At 37.9% G+C, this 18,920-nt stretch overlaps 1 protein-coding gene across 1 annotated transcript in view; it reads left to right on the top strand.

Annotated features, from left to right (window-relative positions):
* Nucleotides 1-18,920, top strand: part of PPP2CB (protein phosphatase 2 catalytic subunit beta) — a 35,954-nt gene that overhangs the window by 10,050 nt on the left and 6,984 nt on the right. The window contains exons 2-5 of the mRNA XM_080796233.1: nucleotides 13,393-13,602; nucleotides 15,182-15,355; nucleotides 18,333-18,422; nucleotides 18,537-18,698. Of these exons, the coding sequence (XP_080652359.1) occupies nucleotides 13,393-13,602; nucleotides 15,182-15,355; nucleotides 18,333-18,422; nucleotides 18,537-18,698 (636 nt within the window). The remainder of the gene's footprint in view (nucleotides 1-13,392; nucleotides 13,603-15,181; nucleotides 15,356-18,332; nucleotides 18,423-18,536; nucleotides 18,699-18,920) is intronic.

Raw genomic sequence — 18,920 nt, 5'->3', positions numbered from 1 at the left:
TGTACTTGAATTTTTAAAAAAGATCAAATGTCATTTATGGAAGCATCTTGTAACTATAGGAAGAAAGGTACCCTACTTATATTAACTTAGGTCTGTAGGATTTTTAACTTCATTTAATCTCACTTGTTTCACAGATTAGTCTGTTCTGTGGCTTTCTTCAGATGAATTTACCTGTAATATTTTTTTAAAAATACTTTACCTATAATATTTTAGAACCAATTATTTATGTATAAATAGAGGGGAAAGAAAATTTGCGTACTGACTGCCAAAACCAAATTCAGTTGCTTTTCATTATTATGGCTCTGGTGATGGGCACCAGCACAAAAATAGAACATCACCTGTTAAAAGAGATCTTAGTACATTTATATATTCTGCGTTCCTAAAACATGGGTAGAAGGGAATATAGTTCGTTTATCCTATTTTATGTGACTGTCATTCCCAAATTGTTGTTTTCTCAGTTCTCTTCCTAAGATAGCTTTGGTTCATAGCAGCAAGAAGGAATATGTCTTAAATGGATGAGGAAGGCAACAGATTTGAATGGATACATATACAACATTGCATGTAACAGTAACAGCCTCCTGTGAAGCATTTACCATCCCCACAGTCATTCACTGTACAGGTTTAAACTTGGTCTTATATCCTAGAGATAATTAAAGTTTAGGTGCTAAGTAACATTAAAAATCACTTGTGACCATTACATATAGGATCACAAGGTGTATAGAAAAGAGTTGACATAGCAGTCCTGAGACCACTATCTGTATAAAGGCCTCATTTCAAGGTCGCCCTTGGACAGTGTCTGGGGAACTTGAATTTGGGGAAGGTTCCCACCATCCCCTCTTAAGAATGACTCAGTGTGCCTAAACTGATACACAAACGGTATGATTTCTGCTGAGCACATGCTTTCCTCTGGTAAATACTAGGCAGAGAGTACCTATGTTACCAGCTCCCAATTAAATTCCTGAGCACTGAGTCTCTAATGAGTAGACATTTCCATGGTAGACAGCATTTCACACTCTGGTCAGAACTCATTGCTGAAGGCATTCAGTGTACTCTGAGGCGCCCCCCTCCCAACCCAGGGTAGAGGACTCTTGGAAGCTTGCCCTGATATACTCAGGACTTTGCTTCCCTATGCCTTTTCCCTTTGCTGATATTACTTTGTATCCTTATGTTGTAAAAATTAATAACCATAAGTATGATTCTGTATTGAGTTCTTTTGGTCTTTGCAAATCACCACCAAACCTGGGGATGTTTTAGGGGGCCCCTGACACACAAAGGGTTTTACATTAAGAATTTTAAATATTAGATGAACTGTATACTTCTGCCATCCTAACACATAATTTCCCTGAAGGCAAGCCAAAGTGATCTTAAAATAATATGATCACTTCATATTCTAGGAATATGAAGAAAGGGTGTGAGTTAAAAATCAAATGTTTCAAAACAACAGGGGATCTATACAGTAGAGATAAAAATTTGGGGGTGTGGGGTGGATATCGCAATGCCTGAGAAGTACTTTATTCACTACTATGTAGTTAGAAGCCCAGAGAGTATTACTGTGAAACATATACACGTTCTAGATCCTGTTTTAACCCATCCATGTGGTTTTGTAAAATCTGTGTTGGTTTAAGATAACCATATATCCTTAAAAGAAAAATTGAATTGGAGAATATTTGTATTTTGGTGCTTTTCATTTTTATATTTAAAGTAAATGATAAGGGTTGCATATGAAGCAGATTTTCTTTTTAGAGTTGGAACCATCAGCTGAGTGTTGATTTAAAAAATAATAATAGTAATAAATAGATGACATTAGCTCCAATTGAACCTTCGACTGATTTGTGCTCTTCAGTAGATTTTTTTTTCCTGACCAAACTGGGAAGCTATCTTATGTATTAAACTTGGTCAGCTTTGTGCAGTGGCAGTATCGTAGCCAATGAGGTTTATCCGAGGCGCGATTATTGCTAATTGAAAAGTTGTTTCATCTGTGATTTTAAACATTTTTGAGCTATTTGTCAGACTCTGTATTAGATAACTAATAATTTAAAATTTCCTTCAGTTGTAATGGGAATTCCACCTTGCAGTGACTCTACCCTCATTCTAGTCACAAGCCAGTGATGCATTAGGGCAGCAGGGAGCATGTCAGAGCTGGCTAGTGAAATGTAACAGGAGTGGCTGAGTGAGACTTCTGGGAAAGTTTTAGAAGATGGATAGACTAGGCTAGCATGTACTCTTTGGTCTTTTGTCCTTTCTGTCTTCTTGCTGAAATAGGGTACCAGAAACAGTGACTAGAGATGCACCCCCTTTTGTGATCATGAGTTGGCAATTCAGTTTACTGAGAGTCAAAAGAAGGTAGGTGGAAAGATGGAAGGAGTGCTGCCCTGATGGTCCTTGAGAAGATGCACCCAGGGATGCCTACCTCCACGCTTCTCAAAGCCTGCAGTTTGTTTGCTCTGCCTTCCCCACAGAAAAGGATAGTTTTAAAATACAATGTTAAGTAAAATAACGTATTTGCCACACAGCTAAATATCAACCCTTAAAGAATTTCAGTTTGGAAAAGAATAGCTATTTCCAGATTATATTGTGGAAGTAAAACTGCGTATTTTTTTAAGTTTTTTATTTGAGTAATCTCTATACCCACCATTGGGCTCAAACTCACAACCCCAAAGATAAGAGTCATATGCTCCTCCAACTGAGCCAGCCAGGCACCCCAGTACTTACTGCCTGTTTTAGAATTATAGACCATTAGATACCTTATCTACATGAAGAAAGTAAAAAGTATGTAAGTCTTAAGGTTACACAGTTAAATTTGAACCGGGGGAAGAGTCCCTATTTCCTGGAAGATTTCTATACATGTAATCTCATTCTAATGAAACCGTTGGCAAAGAGAAGTAAAAACATGGGCTACATTGTTCATAACTCTTGGAAAGGTCTACCAGGCTAATTTAAGCAGAAACGGAAGAATATTTGGTATACTAGAATCAGAAGGGAAGCTGGAGAACCCAGGTTGGAAATGGCACAGAAATTAAAGCACATGGAGTCAAAATTATACCTTAGAAAGGTTTTAGAATGCTGTAGAGAACAGCTCTTTTGGAATAGCCATTGTCCCTACTGCGTAGAGTCACTTCAAATTAAAAGTCTGGGCTAGGTGCTTCCAACTGACATAGATGAATCTGGAGATAAAGACTTCATGATTTCTACAACATGTATGCAAACCTTCGTTGTGATTTATTTTACATATTCTAACATCAGTACCTTGGATTACTGTAATAGGACACTAATAGTCACTGAAAACAAGTTGGTGTGAATAGGATACATGGCTTTGTAGCAGTGTGAACCTGCTTACCCTTTATATGATCTCTGTTATCTTACATGTAGGTCAACAGAACAGAGGCATTAACGTAGAAATTCTTAAGCTTTTTAGTCTCCTGACCCCTTTATACTCTTAAAATTTAAGGACTGAAAAGAGCTTTTCTTTATGTAGGATGTATTATTGATACTTACTATATTGGCAATTAAAATTTCAAAAGAATAATATTTCTTCAGTCTCAATATTACAAGTCTTGGAACTATTAAAACCATCAGTATTATAAATATCTCCTTACCTAGACTTAAAAATAACTTTCTGATGTTATAATACACAAAAATATAACTTTTTTAAAGGATTTATTTATTTGAGAGAGAGAAAACACAGAGGGAAAATGAGAGGGAGAAGCAGGCTCCCCACTGAGCAGAGAGCCCTATGTGGGGCTCCATCTTAGGACCCTGAGGTCATGATCTGAGCAGAAGGCAGACACTTAACTGACTGAGCCACCCAGCTGCCCAGAAAATAAAACTTTAAATTACATTTTAAGTCAGTTAGTATAAAAATAATTACAGGCCCTCTTCATTTAACAAATGAAACAAAGATGGCTAATTTAGAGCTTTATATTCCCAAATACTCACATAGTTTCTTAGGGTTTCTCAAAAATGTGTCTTCACTATTAACTTTGACTGCCAGTTAGTGATTTTTTTAGACATACTATATTCTACAGATATCTTTAGATAATAGATGTCAGTACGTTTCTGTTATCTTGTGTGCTCTAAATATTTTCCCAGGATTCTCCTTTGTCTCTTTGTATAGAGAAAATTTTTTTAAGATTTTATTTATTTATTTTGTCAGAGAGAGAGCACAAGCAGGCAGAGTGGCAGGCAGAGGCAGAGAGAGAACCAGGCTACCTGCTAAGCAAGGAGCCCGATGCTGGATTCCATCCCAGGGACTCTGGGATCATGATCTGAGCCGAAGGCAGCCGCTTAACCGACTGAGCCACCCAGACATCCCAGAATTTTTTTTTTTTCTTTAAAGATTTTATTATTTATTTGAGAGACAGCATGAGCAGGGAGGAGAGGGAGAAGCAGGATCCAGGGAGCCTGACTCGGGGCTAGATCTTAGGATCCCAGGATCATGACCTGAGCCGAACGCAGGCACTTAACCAACAGAGCCATCCAGGCGGTCCCAGAAATTTTTATTTTGTTTGGTTGAGCCTGTCTAAGCTAGCCTGTTGATGCTAGAGAGTTTAGCTATTCCTGTCTTTATCTCTGGTGCCCGGCCTACAACAGACACTTTACAAATGTTTGTTGCATGTACACATGAACATAACATTCAGGAATATTTTGATGTGTCAGGTGATTGCTTTGTATGTATGGTGTATATCAAAGTGAATGGTTTATCAGCCTGATGAATGCTGTCCCATCCAGGGTACTATATGTTAAATAATTTTTAACTTTGTTTTTTGGTAACGTTTCCTTTAATGGATTTTTACATATGATTAGCTTATTAAATTCTTAATGTTCTGACTTAAGGATTCTCTTTAAACACTTTCTTCAAAATTTTGGTTACTCACTCTTATTTAACTTGAAAAACAAATTACTTGTTGCTTGCTAAGTAAATGACAGTGATTTTCTCATTTTAAGCTTGTTGCCATTGACTTTTTTTCCAGCTGATAGTTCCATTGAAGGAGGTTATGTTGCTTTTGAAAGACTTCTGCTGATTATTTTCTCAATCTTCAGCTATTTCACTAGGATCCTGTTGACTTTGGAATTTGGTTTTTGTAAACTCCTTAAGGACTTTATTCTTTACCCCCGATGCATTAGTGGTTTCACTGGACTTGGCTGACTTTGCTATAAGTATTTTGCCCCTATGACTTAAACCAGCTATTTGGAGAACATAACCTACTTAAAAATTAGAGCACCTTCGGGACGCCTGAGTGGCTCAGTTGGTTAAGCGGCTGCCTTCGGCTCAGGTCATGGTCCCAGCGTCCTGGGATCGAGTCCCACATCGGGCTCCTTGCTCGGCGGGGAGCCTGCTTCTCCCTCTGCCTCTGCCTACCACTCTGCCTGTGCTCGCTCTCTCTCTCTCTCTAACAAATAAATAAATTAAAAAAAAAAAATTAGAGCACCTTCTTAGAGTGGAGCTCCTAGACAGTTTTCCTTATCTAACAGGTGATCATGTAGTAGTTTTATGACTTGGTTTTTCATTTATATATCAAATGCTCTTTATATCAGGTATCTGCGTTAGGTTTCATACATATAAAAGAAAACCTAAAGTAAGGGCTTAACCAAAGTAGCAGTTTTTATATTTTTCTTAATGTATAGGCAGATCCAGGAATAAGCACTCCAAGGGTGATATGGTAGCTCTACAAAGTTGCTAGGAAATCAGACACTTGGTGTGTTATTTTTCTGTGGTTGCTGCAACAAATTACTACAAACTGGCTGCCTTAAAATAGCAGAAGTCTATTTGTCTCACAGCTGTGGAGGCCAGAAGTCCAAGATCAAGGTGTCAGCAGAGCCACACACCCTCTGGAAACTTGGAGACAATCTGTCCCTTGCCTCTTAAGCTTCTTGTGGCTGCTGGCATTCCATGGCCACATCACTTCATTCTGTCTCTGTCTTCCTGTGGGTATGTGTGTGTATCTGTCTCTCTCAAAACTCCCTCTGCCTCATTTAGGGCCTGTCAGGATAATGTAGAATGAGCTGCTCCTGTCAAAATCCTTAATCACATCTTTTTCATGTAAGGTCATATTCACAGGTTTTGGTGATTAGGATGTGAATATATCTTTGTGGGTGTTTTTTCAGTCTGCCACATCTTCCAGCACTCTGTTCTGCTGTTGCTAGGGAGCAGTTCTTGTTCTTACGGTCTCATGTGGTTTCTGGAGTTGCAGCCGTCGTCACATAAACATTCCAGGAAACAGAATGGAGAGTGTTGAAGGGCATGTCCCCTCCTTAAGGAAACTTTCCGGTTGCTACATAACACTCCTTACGTCTCACTGACCAGAACTTAAATCTTGTAGCCATTTGTAGCTGCATGAGAGGCTGGTGCTAGGGGCTGACTATTTGTGTCCTCCCAAAATTTATATATGAAGCCTAATTACCACTGTGGTGGTATCTGGAGGTGGGGCCTTTGAGAGGTAGTTTGGTAAAGCTCCCATGAGTGGGATTGGTGCCCTTATCAGAAGAGACACTAAAGAGATGATGTCTCTCACACACTACTGTGTGAGGTGCAGAAGGCATGCTTCTGCAAAACAGGGTAAGGGTCCTCACCAGGAATCAAGTCAGCTGGCACTTTGATTTTGGACTTCACAACCTTCAGAACTGTGAGGGAGCAGTTTCTGTTTTTCTGTCGTTGAAAGCCACCTAGTCTATGATACTTGTTATAGCAGCCCGAACTAAGGCAGCTGGAAAGTGTAGTCTTTGAGCTGGGAGCATGACTGCCTTGACTACAATTAGATTAATTATGGAGAAGAAAGAGGAGAGTAGATATTGAGGTTAGGCAGTCTTTGCCTCAGATCACTTTACATTTTGTTCGCTACTATCAGTTGTTTTCCAAAGAAGATGTATAAATGTGCATCCTCACCAGAGGATTTCAGAATAGCCTTGCTAAAAAAAAAAAAAAAAAAATGGGTAACAATGGGTAAATGTCATTTTTGCCAATCTCCTGAATGGAAAGGAAGCATATTTTTGTAGTCCTTGTCCTTTATTCACCACCTAATGCATCAGGTTACTCCAGATGTGGTCTGGCCAACAGCAAGGAAAATGGATAATTACCTATTGTTTTTTCTGACTACTAATAATGATACGAACAACAAATAGAAAAAAGTTAAAGGACAGGAAATAATCAGTAACTGAAAAGAGGCACAGCAGGGCTATGATCACTGAGTGACACAGTGAGGTACTATATTCCTCACTACACCCTGCCATTCCAAGCCATGTGGGTGAGCCAGCAAAACCCAGAGGATTTTCTTTGATACTCCAGTATCTCTGAATGGAGACAGTTAAAGTGGGACCTTGAACTCGTTTCTCTTTTGTCTGAGAAGTGGTGGAAATGGCTATTGGAAAGGAATAGGGAATGATAGGGACACAATTGAATGCATCAAGGCTGCCCAAACTAAGACAACACGTTGATTGGGGAACATGTCCAAGGTCTCAGAGTATTCTCCTCTGGGAATGGAGTGAACCATAAAAATCCTCAGAAGTGAATATGCATTCTAGATCCCACACTCCCCCTTGTGAGCCCTCTCACCCCCTCAGCTACAAAAAGAATTGAAATTAACTATCTTGACTTTAAACCTGTGGTTCATTGGCAGAAAACAAACCAGTCTCACATGTGGTAGAGTGGGAGTTGATAAATGATGCACACAATGGAAACAGTCAACAAAACCAAAAGAACTGACAGAATGGGAAAAGGTATTTGCAAATGACGTATCAGATAAAGGGCTAGTATCCAAAATCTATAATGAACTTATCAAAATCAACACCCAAAAGAACAAATAATCCAATCAAGAACTGGGCAGCAGGTAAAAACAGACATTTCTGCAAAGAAGACATCCAAATGGCCAACAGACAAAAAAAGTATTCAACATCACTCAGTATCAGGGAAATACAAATCAAAACCACAGTGAGATACCACCTCACACCAGTCAGAATGGCTAAAATTAACAAGTCAGGAAAGGACAGATGTTGGTGAGGATGCCGAGAAAGGGGAACCCTCCTTCACTGTTGGTGGGAATGCAAGCTGGTGCAGCCACTCTGGAAAACAGCATGGAGCTTCCTCAAAAAGTTGAAAATAGAGCTGCCCTACAACCCAGCAATCACGCTACTGGGTATTTACCTAAAGATACAAATGTAGTGATCCAGAGAGGCACGTGCACCTGAATGTTTATAGCAGCAGTGTCCATAATAGCCAAACTATGGAAAGAACCTAGATGTCCATCAACGGATGAATGGACAAAGAATACAGTGGAATACTATGCAACCATCAAAAAAACGAAATTTTGCCATTTGCAACGACATGGACGGAACTAGAGGGTATTATGCTAAGCGAAATAAGTCAGTCAGAGAAAGACAGTTATCATACGATCTCTCTGATATGAGGAATTTGAGAGGCAGGGCAGGGGTCATGGGGGATAGGGAGGGAAAAAATGAAACAAGATGGGACGGGGGAGGAAGACAAACCGTAAGAGACTCTTAATCTCACGAAACAAACTGAGGATTGCTGAGGGGAAGATGGGAGGGATAGGGTGGCTGGGTGATGGACATTGGGGAGGGTATGTGCTATGGTGAGTGCTGTGAATTGTGTAAGTCTGATGATTCACAGACCTATACCCCTGAAGCAAATAATACATTATATGTTAATAATAAAAATAAATAAAAAATAAGTGCTACACAGTGTGTTGGAGTAAGTAGAAGGCTTAGACTGATAGCTCAGCAACAAAGTGAGAACAGCATGGCAAGCAAGTAACAGCAAGTGAGGAAGGAACATAGCTTGGGAAATAGACAACCCAAAATTAAAACAAGCCTTACCCTGAAGAACAGAAAGAAATTACCCAGATGTGCCCACATTATAAAACAACTCATTATGATGTGAATTAAATAAAGATTAAAAACAAAAGCATAGCACAAGCTGAATATTTAGGAAACAAGTTGAGGGCAAAACTGGTAGTAATAACAAGAAAAGCAGAATAGATATAACAACAACAAAAAAAATCTAACTGCCTCCAGAAAGTTAACACTTAGTCACAGGGAATGCAGGTGACAACAAAAAAGAGAGAGTGCCTGGTTGGCTCAGCCAGTTAAGCATCCGATTTTGGCTCAGATCATGAGCTCAGGATTGTAAGATTGAGCCCCACATAGGGCTTCATGCTGGGTGTGGAGCCTACTTAAGAGTCTATCTCCCCTCCTCCCTCTGCTCCACCTTCCTCCCTCTCTAAACATATTTTTTAATTTTTTTTTTAAATTTTAAGTTCTAGATTAACATACTCTGTTATATTAGTTTCAGGTGTACAGTATAGTGATTCAGTCCTCCAGACCCGACCTGGTACACATCACAAATGTGCTGCTTAATCCCCATCACCTTAAAATGTCCCCCACCTTAAGAAATTACGAGATTTGTAGATCAGAGGAGTTTGATCTTACTAAGTTTCAGGAAATCTTGATCTTAGACTTCTAGAACTATGAGAAATAAATCTCTGTTGTTCCTAAACTGCCCAATCTATGACATTTTTGTTATAGCAGACCAGACTATTTATGACGTTAGTAACTATAAGATTTATAAAGGGAAAAAACAAAAGTGTCATTCTATAGTATATATGAAAAATCCAAGAGACTCTATAAAGTTTTAAGTATTCCAAGTTATAAGAGTATTAAGTAAAAATCTGGCATAGGAGATATTTTTAAAATCCCAGCATAGTATCAAATAGAAATTACTTTGGATTACATTTGACAGCAGCAACAGCAAGTAGATATTAGACAGTTATGAAATTGAATAATAAGGGAAATCTAAATAACGTGCAATACCGTTTTCATCAGTGAAAAAAAACAGTATTCTAAAGATGACTACAAATATATGTAAATCCAATGCAATTTGAGTCAAAAATCTAAATAAGGGGAGCCTGGGTAGCTTAGTGGGTTAAGCCTCTGCCTTCGGCTCAGGTTGTGGTCTCAAGATCCTGAGATCGAGCCCCGCATTGGGCTGTCTGTTCATCCCCCTTTCACTCTGCCTGCTTGTGATCTTTCTGTCAAATTAATAAATAAAATTATTTTTTAAAAAATCTAAACAAAGTTTTAATAGGCCTTGACAAAGTAGTTTTAAAATTCATTTGGCAGGCTTAATGGAGGGATCAAAAATAGATAATTTTGAGTAAAAGAAATAAGGAAAGGAGCTTCAGTTCCCTGTTACCATGATTTCTGATCGTAATTAAATCAGACTTTTATTGATGCATGGGCAGTAGACCAGTGAGAAGGGAATTTGAGGCAAGGATTAAGATGCTGACACTTTATTCAGGGACTATGCAAGCCCTAATAGATAAGGGGAAGGGCAAAAAGAATCAGGCAAGAAAGCTGTGAAGCTGGGTGACACATAATGTGTTACCTTGGGAAGTGGGGCTTCTGCCAAAGCAGACAAATACCTCAGAGAAGTCCATGAAAGGAAAAAACAGGTTGGCAGTTTATTTCCCTGTTGCCTTCATTCTCTCTCTCCTTCGGGTCAAGGTGCACTCCACGAGATGACTCCCACCTATCTCCAGATTGTGCATCCCTCCTTCAGCCCCAGCTCAAGAAGCCAGATCCCCCACCCCACCATGTGGCATTCCATCCACGTCTGGAAGTAGAGGAGCAGCGGGGGCGTAGTTAGGGCTCTGAGTGAGGCCCAGGCAGCTCCACCACCACAGCGTAGACTCTAGCCAGGCAGGGTGCCATCAGCGGTGACCGCAGTGCAGTTCAGAGGACAGGCAGCATCTTCAGGAAAAGAATTATAAGGGAATCTAAGAGGGTGTACAGGGTTGTTTCAGTGCAGGTAAGAAATCAGGAAACAGAACGTGGCTCTTTCCAAAAGGATGGCACTATATAAATAATAATGCTGAGCCTGCTGACTAGCCATTAGGAAAAATCAAGTAAAAAATGAATCACAGAGTGCCTGCCAGCTCAGTCAGAAGAGTGTGGGACTCTTGGTCTTGGAGTTGCAGATTTTGAGCCCCACATTGGGTGTAGATTACTTAAAATCTTAAAAAGGAAACCCTACATTATGTCATATAACAAATTCCAGCTGAATTAAAGATGTGTTAAGTGTGAAAAACAAAACTGGGATAAAAATGCAAGAATGCCTTTTTTGACCTCTGTGTGGAGAACAAATTTTTTTAAGATTTTATTTCTTTGAGACAGAAACAGACTGTACACAAGGGCAGAGGGGAAGGACAGAGGGAGTGGGAGAAGCAGACTCTCCACTAAGCAGGGAGCGTGACGCAGGGCTCGATCCCAGAACCCTGAGATCATGCCCTGAGCCAGAAACAAACACTTAACCAACTGAGCCACCCAGGCACCCGAGGAGAAAAATTTCTAAAACAAGACCCAGCCAAGCAGCACAGACCATAAAGAGGGGAAATTGATACAACTATATAGGGAAAATATAAACAACCAAATAGAAAGCCTGATTTTGTGAGTTAGGCATTTCTCTCTCTCTCTCTCTCTCTCTCACACACACACACACAAAGCTGCTTTTTAAAAAAAAAGTATACTATTAGAGGTGCAAATTAAAAGATACTGTTTCACACCCATTGGCAAGAATGTTAGTCTGTTGACAGAGATACAGAGCAATAGGAACCTATGTATAGAAACTCGAAATTCATGTTTTTAAATGCTCCTAGATGATGACATCTGGCAGGGCAGAGAAATGTCCCTAAAATTCTACTCTCCTACCAGTTTCAGCTCTCCTCTACTGGGTCCTACTTTAAGTTTCATCCTTAGTGTTTGACTTTTGTTGCTGTATCATTTTCTACACCATCACCCTGTTTCAGGTTGTTTCTTATTCTTGGTCCCAGTTCCTACCACTTGTCTTTGTGGTTTTCTGTTCCTAATCAGCCATAGACCTGGAAGCTGTAAATCTCTTACTAGAATTTTACCAAAAAAAAAAAAAAAAAAATTTTTTTTTTTTTTTTGCACATAACAAAAGGGCCAGAAGAAGGCCTGAGACTCTTCTGGCAGATTGGTGGGGAGGTACATATACTTTTATCATCATCTGTTTTAGTACTTCAGAGGCCTTTTTAAATTTTCTCTGATTCTGGGCTCTTTCTGTTAGGCAGAGTTGCTGGGTAGATGAGGTGTAATGAACTTGAACTTAGTTCATATATTTAATTTGCCATTGTTTATATATAAATCCTGTCCTTCAGGGCCTTCTAATTTCACTAATACATAAAATAGTTGGAATAAGGAAGTTGAACGTTAGCCTATGAATTGGTATAAGGTGTTTGTTTGCCAAAATTTTGAGTAAGAGATTTGTTACTTTTATTAACCTTTTTAAAAATGCAAATAAGATTATTTATTGGTGTGGTGCATAAACAATGAATCTTGGAACACTGAAAAAATTAAGATTTTTTTTAAAAAGATTATTTCTTGCGGGAGGAGGGAAAGTTTGTTTTGTTTTTAAGTAGGCTGCATGCCCAACGTGGAACCCAGCACAGGGTTTGAACTCCTAATCCTGCAATCAGAACCTGAGCTGAGATCAAGAATTGGATGTTTAAAAAAAAAAAAAAAAAAGAATTGGATGTTTAACCGACTAAACTACCCAAGTGCCCCCCCCAAAACAGCTTTTTTGAGATCGAATTCCCCTTGATGTACTCCTACTGAATATAATGCATTTCATTTAGAGTGTACAGCTCATTGGCTTTTAGTATAATCAGATATAGACATCCATTGCCACAATATTTCCATTTCCCACATAAAGGAACCCCTGTACCTCTTAGCTTTTATCCCCCAATCCTCTCAGCTTTAGGCAGTCTTTCTGTCTCTGTATATTTGCCTCTTCTGAACAGTTCACATAAATGGAGTCATAATATATATGGCCATTTGTGACTGCCTTCTTGGCACTTAGCAATGTTTCCAGAGTTGTGGCAGGTATCAGTACTTTTTATTGCTGAATAATACTCCGTTGAACAAGTAACACCACATTTTATTTATCCCCTCATCACTTATTGGACATTTAGGTAGTTTCCACTTTTTAGCTATTATGAATAAAGCTGCCATGATCTTGTGTAAACTTAAGTTTTCATTTCTCTTAAGCCTATATCTAGGAACAGAATTGCTGGATCACATGGTAATTCTGTTGAAAGTCTTGAGGAACTGCTAGACTCTTTTCCACGGCAGCTGTACCACTTTGCATTTCCACCAACAGTGTGTGAGAGTTCCAGTTTCTCCACATCCTCAGAAACATTTGTTACCTTTTAAATTTAGCTATCCTAATAATCAATATCTCATTGTGGTTTTAGTTTTATGATTTTCTAAGGCTCATTTCAGATGTCTTTTTTCCCAGGATTTTCTTTTACTGTGCAAGAAATGTTGCTTTTAATGATTTCTTTTTTTTTTTTTTTTTAACAGGCTAAGGAAATTTTAACAAAAGAGTCAAATGTGCAAGAGGTGCGTTGTCCCGTTACCGTGTGTGGAGATGTGCATGGTCAATTCCATGATCTTATGGAACTCTTTAGAATTGGTGGAAAGTCACCAGATACAAACTATCTATTCATGGGCGACTATGTAGACAGAGGCTATTACTCAGTGGAGACTGTGACTCTTCTTGTGGCATTAAAGGTATGATGAATGAAATTCAATTTTTACTTTTTTTTTCAAGCTTTAAACTCCAAAAGGCGAGGATGCCAGTATTGCATATCATCTGTTATATTTTATGATCTATTCAGTTTATAGCCCCTTGAAATATAATAGTTGGTTTTACATCTTGGAAAAGAGAGAGAAATGAAAATTATACATTCAATGTGTCCTGCATACTTCTGGTAAATCATTCCCTTAGATAATCCACAGCTGAAGTCTTGGAACCATCTTTCACTTAGGTATCCCTCATATACAGTCAATTTAATTCTTGCTTTGAGAAGTCTGTTATTCCTGTGTCTCTTTTTCTCTATCACACAATTCTATCTGCAATCACTTCACAGCTTCAGTTACTGTAAAAGTATGGGAACTAATGTTGCTGATCCCTCCAAATCTGCCTTATGTATGCTTCAAGATTAAATCTCTGTTATTTAACACTTTCTTCATACTACTCTTCTGTCCCCAGACTCTTCAGAGATTCCATGTTACCAGTAGCTCAGACTGCTTGACTGGCCCTTTGTAGTGTAGCCTGAATTTGCCTGCCAGTATTTGGTAGCATAAACTCTCTATCTCTGATCAAAGAGTTTCAGTGCTCTTCCTGTCTTCGTTATTTCCTTATCTGATTTCCCCATAAGGTTACTCTGACTTCTTACCTCTTCTGCCAAGACTTACTTAAAGTCTACATCTTTCTTGAAGCCTTCAACCACTTTAGTGTTATTCCTTCTACTCTGAATTACTGAGAAACTTTATTTCCCACCCCTTACATATATCACATAGTGGCTTATTACCTTGTATTATTTGTCTCATATCTCCTTGGTGAGATGAATCCCTAAACAGAAGTCATGTATTACATTTATGTAGACCTGGTACCTAGCTTTAAACGTGAGCTTAATGTTGCGCACATAATGGATAATTAATACATATAAACTGAAGTATGCATTTGCAACTTTTAGGTTAATTTGGTTTACAGAATCTGCTATTTTTTATACTTCTTACCAGACACATTCCTGACCAAATAGTATGCTGTAAGGTATGTCTCTCTGTTTTGTTATGAAAAGGAGACTCTAAATATATTTGAAATCTTGCCCAGATTTGGCAAAGGCCTGTTTTTGTTAGCAAATACAGTCTTTCTGTGGGAAATAAGAAAAGGGGAGAGAGAAATTAGTATATAGGGGATTTGTCTTAGGTCCAAATCTTTGACCATCAGTATCCTTTCAGCAGTAAGACATAGTGTTCTGAAAAGACGTAGAAGACTGGTGAACCTTTGAGGATCAAGAGGATATTAAAGACCAAGAATCAGATACAGTTTTGTTACAATAACATAGATATCAGTTAGTAAGCATTCCAGTGAGGGTGGTATAAATAGTAATGAAGATGATGGACTATAAATATTTCAAAGGTCAGTCAATAATGAATGAGAAAATGTTTAACTCTGAATAAGAATTAACATTTAATGTAACAGCACACAAAAGAACCATTTAAAAAAAAATTGGTCAGAAGTTAGTGTGCTTAACAACAGTAAAAATATGCTTTGTACCATGAATTTCTTTTGCTTTTCCTGCAGGTGCGTTATCCAGAACGCATTACAATATTGAGAGGAAACCATGAAAGCCGACAAATTACCCAAGTATATGGCTTTTATGATGAATGCCTACGAAAGTATGGAAATGCCAATGTTTGGAAATACTTTACAGATCTATTTGATTATCTTCCACTTACAGCTTTAGTAGATGGACAGGTGGGTATGTGCTTATATGGTGGGTGGGGCAGAAATAAAAGTAAGAAAAGATTTTCTATTAGTAACTTAGGGTTTAGATTTACATGACATGATTTCTGCATCCCCTTGGCCTTCTCTGCCTCTTTTCCTTATAATTAAAATTTCAGAATAGAGAATTAGGGTAAGTTTTATGCACATTGTGACCAGCAGATTTCCCTGTTGTTCTCAGATGTATGTGTAAATATTTTTGCTAAGGAATTTGCCAATATGCTTTTCCTATTAATATCATAAATGCTTAAGACCCTGAAGTACAATACTAGTGTAAAGCAAAGCTGTTTTTTAAAACTAGCTCCATACATAAACACATTGTTTGCTGGTTACCATTAATAACTTTTTATTCCTATTTTCATGGTAATTGCAAGCAATAATAATGTGTATTACATAAGAAGTGCATGCTTTGTTTCCACCTGTAAGGAGTATTATAGAATACAGTAAAACATTCAAAAGTATAAGAAAATTGTGCAAGTTTCTATATATGAGTTTTTAAGAGATAATCACTGTGAACATGAACTGATTTAATTTTAAATATGAAGCATACAGTACCAATAAATAACATGTGGTACAAGTCTACAATTCCTAAACTGTATAAAAGCCTAGAATTGTCATGGGCATAATAGATCCACTCATAATTTGGTTATAGCCTTTTCTGTGTGGTCCTGACAGTTCACATTTTCCCAGCCATGATATTGGACACTGCAATAATTTCAAAGAACAATATTTTGCCTAGACTTGGCTAAAATGAAAGAAAACAATGTGGACTTTAAGAGTTCACAAACTAGGGACGCCTGGGTGGCTCAGTTGGTTAAACAGCTGCCTTCGGCTCGGGTCGTGATCCCGGAGTCCTGGGATCGAGTCCCGTGTCGGGCTCCTTGCTCAGCAGGGAGCCTGCTTCTCCCTCTGCTTGCCTGCCTCTCTGTCTGCCTGTGCTCACTCTCTCTGACAAATAAATAAAATCTTAAAAAAAAAAAAAAGAGTTCACAAATTATTTCTAAATGACAGTGGAAGTACAATGTAGACCAAAAGTTTTGGATGTAAACAGGGGTGAAATGCAAGGAAATACATAATCTCACATTCATTTTGTAAAAAAAAAAAAAAAAAAAAAAAGGAAATGTGAAATATTTAGCTCAGTGAATAGCTATGGTAAATAAACTTAATAGTATTAAGTTTATAATAAATAGTTTATTTATAAATAAATTTATAAATTATAAATGAAGTTTATAATAAATAAATAAACTGAAGTAAATAGCCATAATAAAATAAACTTAAAGGATTAAAGATAAAAGCAGACGTGAAGGGGCACCTGGGTGGCTCAGTTGTTTAAACATCCGTCTCTTGATTTCAGCTCAGGTCATGATCTCAGGGTCCTGGGATCAAGTCCCCAAGTCAGTCTCCCAGCTCAACAGGGAATCTGCTTCAGGATTCTGTCTCTCTACCCCTCCCCCCCCAAATAAATAAATCTTTAAAAAAGTACAAATGGAAACCAAAAAATCACTAGGAATGAGAAATAAGGCATTACTATCAATATGGATCTGCTTGCATATCACAGTAACAGGGCACAGCTTTATTGCAGTTGAAAAGATGAAATTTACTATAGCAAAATAGTTTTTGAAGAAATTAGGCCAATGTAAATAGACTACCAAACTTAGAAGAAATTGGAAAAGTAATCAGGTCTGGATAGTTTTCTGGGCAAATTCTACCAAACCTTTAGGGAACATACATAATTTATGTTCTAGAGCTTAGGAATGAGAGCTTCAAAAGTATCATCCCACTAAACCAGACATGGCAAGCACCAAAAAAAGAAACCTAAATAATTAAGTAGTAAAATAAGATAACATTAATTGAATAAGGAAACTTATACTGACTGTACTTAATCAGCAAAACATCAGAAACCTCATCAAAATCAGGAGAAAAATGCCCTCTAAAACTTTTGTATTATTATTCTCTCTGATCAGAACCCTAGAGGATTGGTCTGGGAATAGATATTTTATCCAAAACAAACAGAAAAATTATATTTTTCAGTTTTGTTTTAGAAATCCTAGCCAGTGCACTGAGCATTAAAAAGAATTAAAAGGTATAAACATTGAGAAGAAGTTAATAAATATTTTTGCTAACAACATGATTTATGTACTCAGAGAACTCTTAAGAAAGCTGAAAAACTGTTGGAGCCAGTAATAGGATTGGTAGTGTCCTTGCTGTTAGAGAAACAAAAAAATTCTATATGTTAGCAAAAAGTGTAATGCTGAGTCACAAGAATAGAGATCCTATTCACTAGAGAAGGGGGAAAACACTACACAAAATATTAGGATTATAAGGACAAAAGTATTTTAAAGTATTGGTAGCTTTCTCTAATAATGTGATTTTTGTTTCCTTTTTCATTGTATTTTATAAATTTTCCACAGTGAATATTTTTTTTTAAAGAATTTATTTATTTATTTGACAGAGAGAGAGAGATCACAAGCAGGCAGAGAGAGGTAGAAGCAGGCTCCCTGCTGAGCAGAGAGCCCGGTGCAGGGCTCAATCCCAGGACCCTGAGATCATAACCTGAGCCAAAGGCAGAGGCTTATTAACCCACTGAGCCACCCAGACGCCCCTCCACAGTGAATATTATTATTATTATTATTTTTTAAAGATTTTATTTATTTATTTGACAGAGATCACAAGTAGGCAGAGAGGCAGAAAGAGAGAGAGGAGGGAAGCAGGCTCCCTGCTGAGCAGAGAGCCCAATGCGGGGCTCGATCCCAGGACCCCGGGATCACGACCCGAGCTGAAGGCAGAGGCTTTAACCCACTGAGCCACACAGGTGCCCCCACAGTGAATATTATTAAACTTTATTTTGTAAAGCAAATCTATTAGGATTTACATTTTGTAACCATTAGTTATTTACTCTCCATTAACTTTCAGCATTTAATAAAGCCTTTTTTTTTTAATTCACAAACAGATATTCTGCCTCCACGGTGGCCTCTCTCCATCCATAGATACACTGGATCATATAAGAGCTTTGGATCGTTTACAAGAAGTTCCACATGAGGTAAACTTAGTTTTAATTTTAAAAAGAAAGAAATATAATCACATTGTGGTAAAGCTAAATTAGTTAAACTTGACTGTTAGTAATTTATAACATGTACTTAATTTTCTTGACCAGGGCCCAATGTGTGATCTGTTGTGGTCAGATCCGGATGATCGTGGTGGATGGGGTATCTCACCACGTGGTGCTGGCTACACATTTGGACAGGACATTTCTGAAACATTTAACCATGCCAATGGTCTCACACTGGTTTCTCGAGCTCACCAACTTGTAATGGAGGTATGTCTTTTTCCTACAGGATAATGATCTTTATTTCAAATAAGTATATATCTCTGTAATAAGGCTTTGTGAAACATTCCTCCCTGTAACCTAAATGAAAGGAGAAAAAATTGAGTTGGTTTTAGCAAATAGGGGAAAGTACTAGTTGGCCAGAGCAAAATTATAACTCACTTTGGAAATTAATTTAGATATAGAGAAAAGTTTCAAAAATATTATCAAAAA

The sequence above is a fragment of the Martes martes genome, assembly GCF_963455335.1.
Source record: "Martes martes genome assembly, chromosome: 2".
In the NCBI taxonomy this organism is placed as follows: Eukaryota; Metazoa; Chordata; class Mammalia; order Carnivora; family Mustelidae; genus Martes; species Martes martes.
The sequence above is the reverse complement of the archived record's forward strand: the minus strand, read 5'-3'. Positions and strand labels throughout refer to the sequence as shown.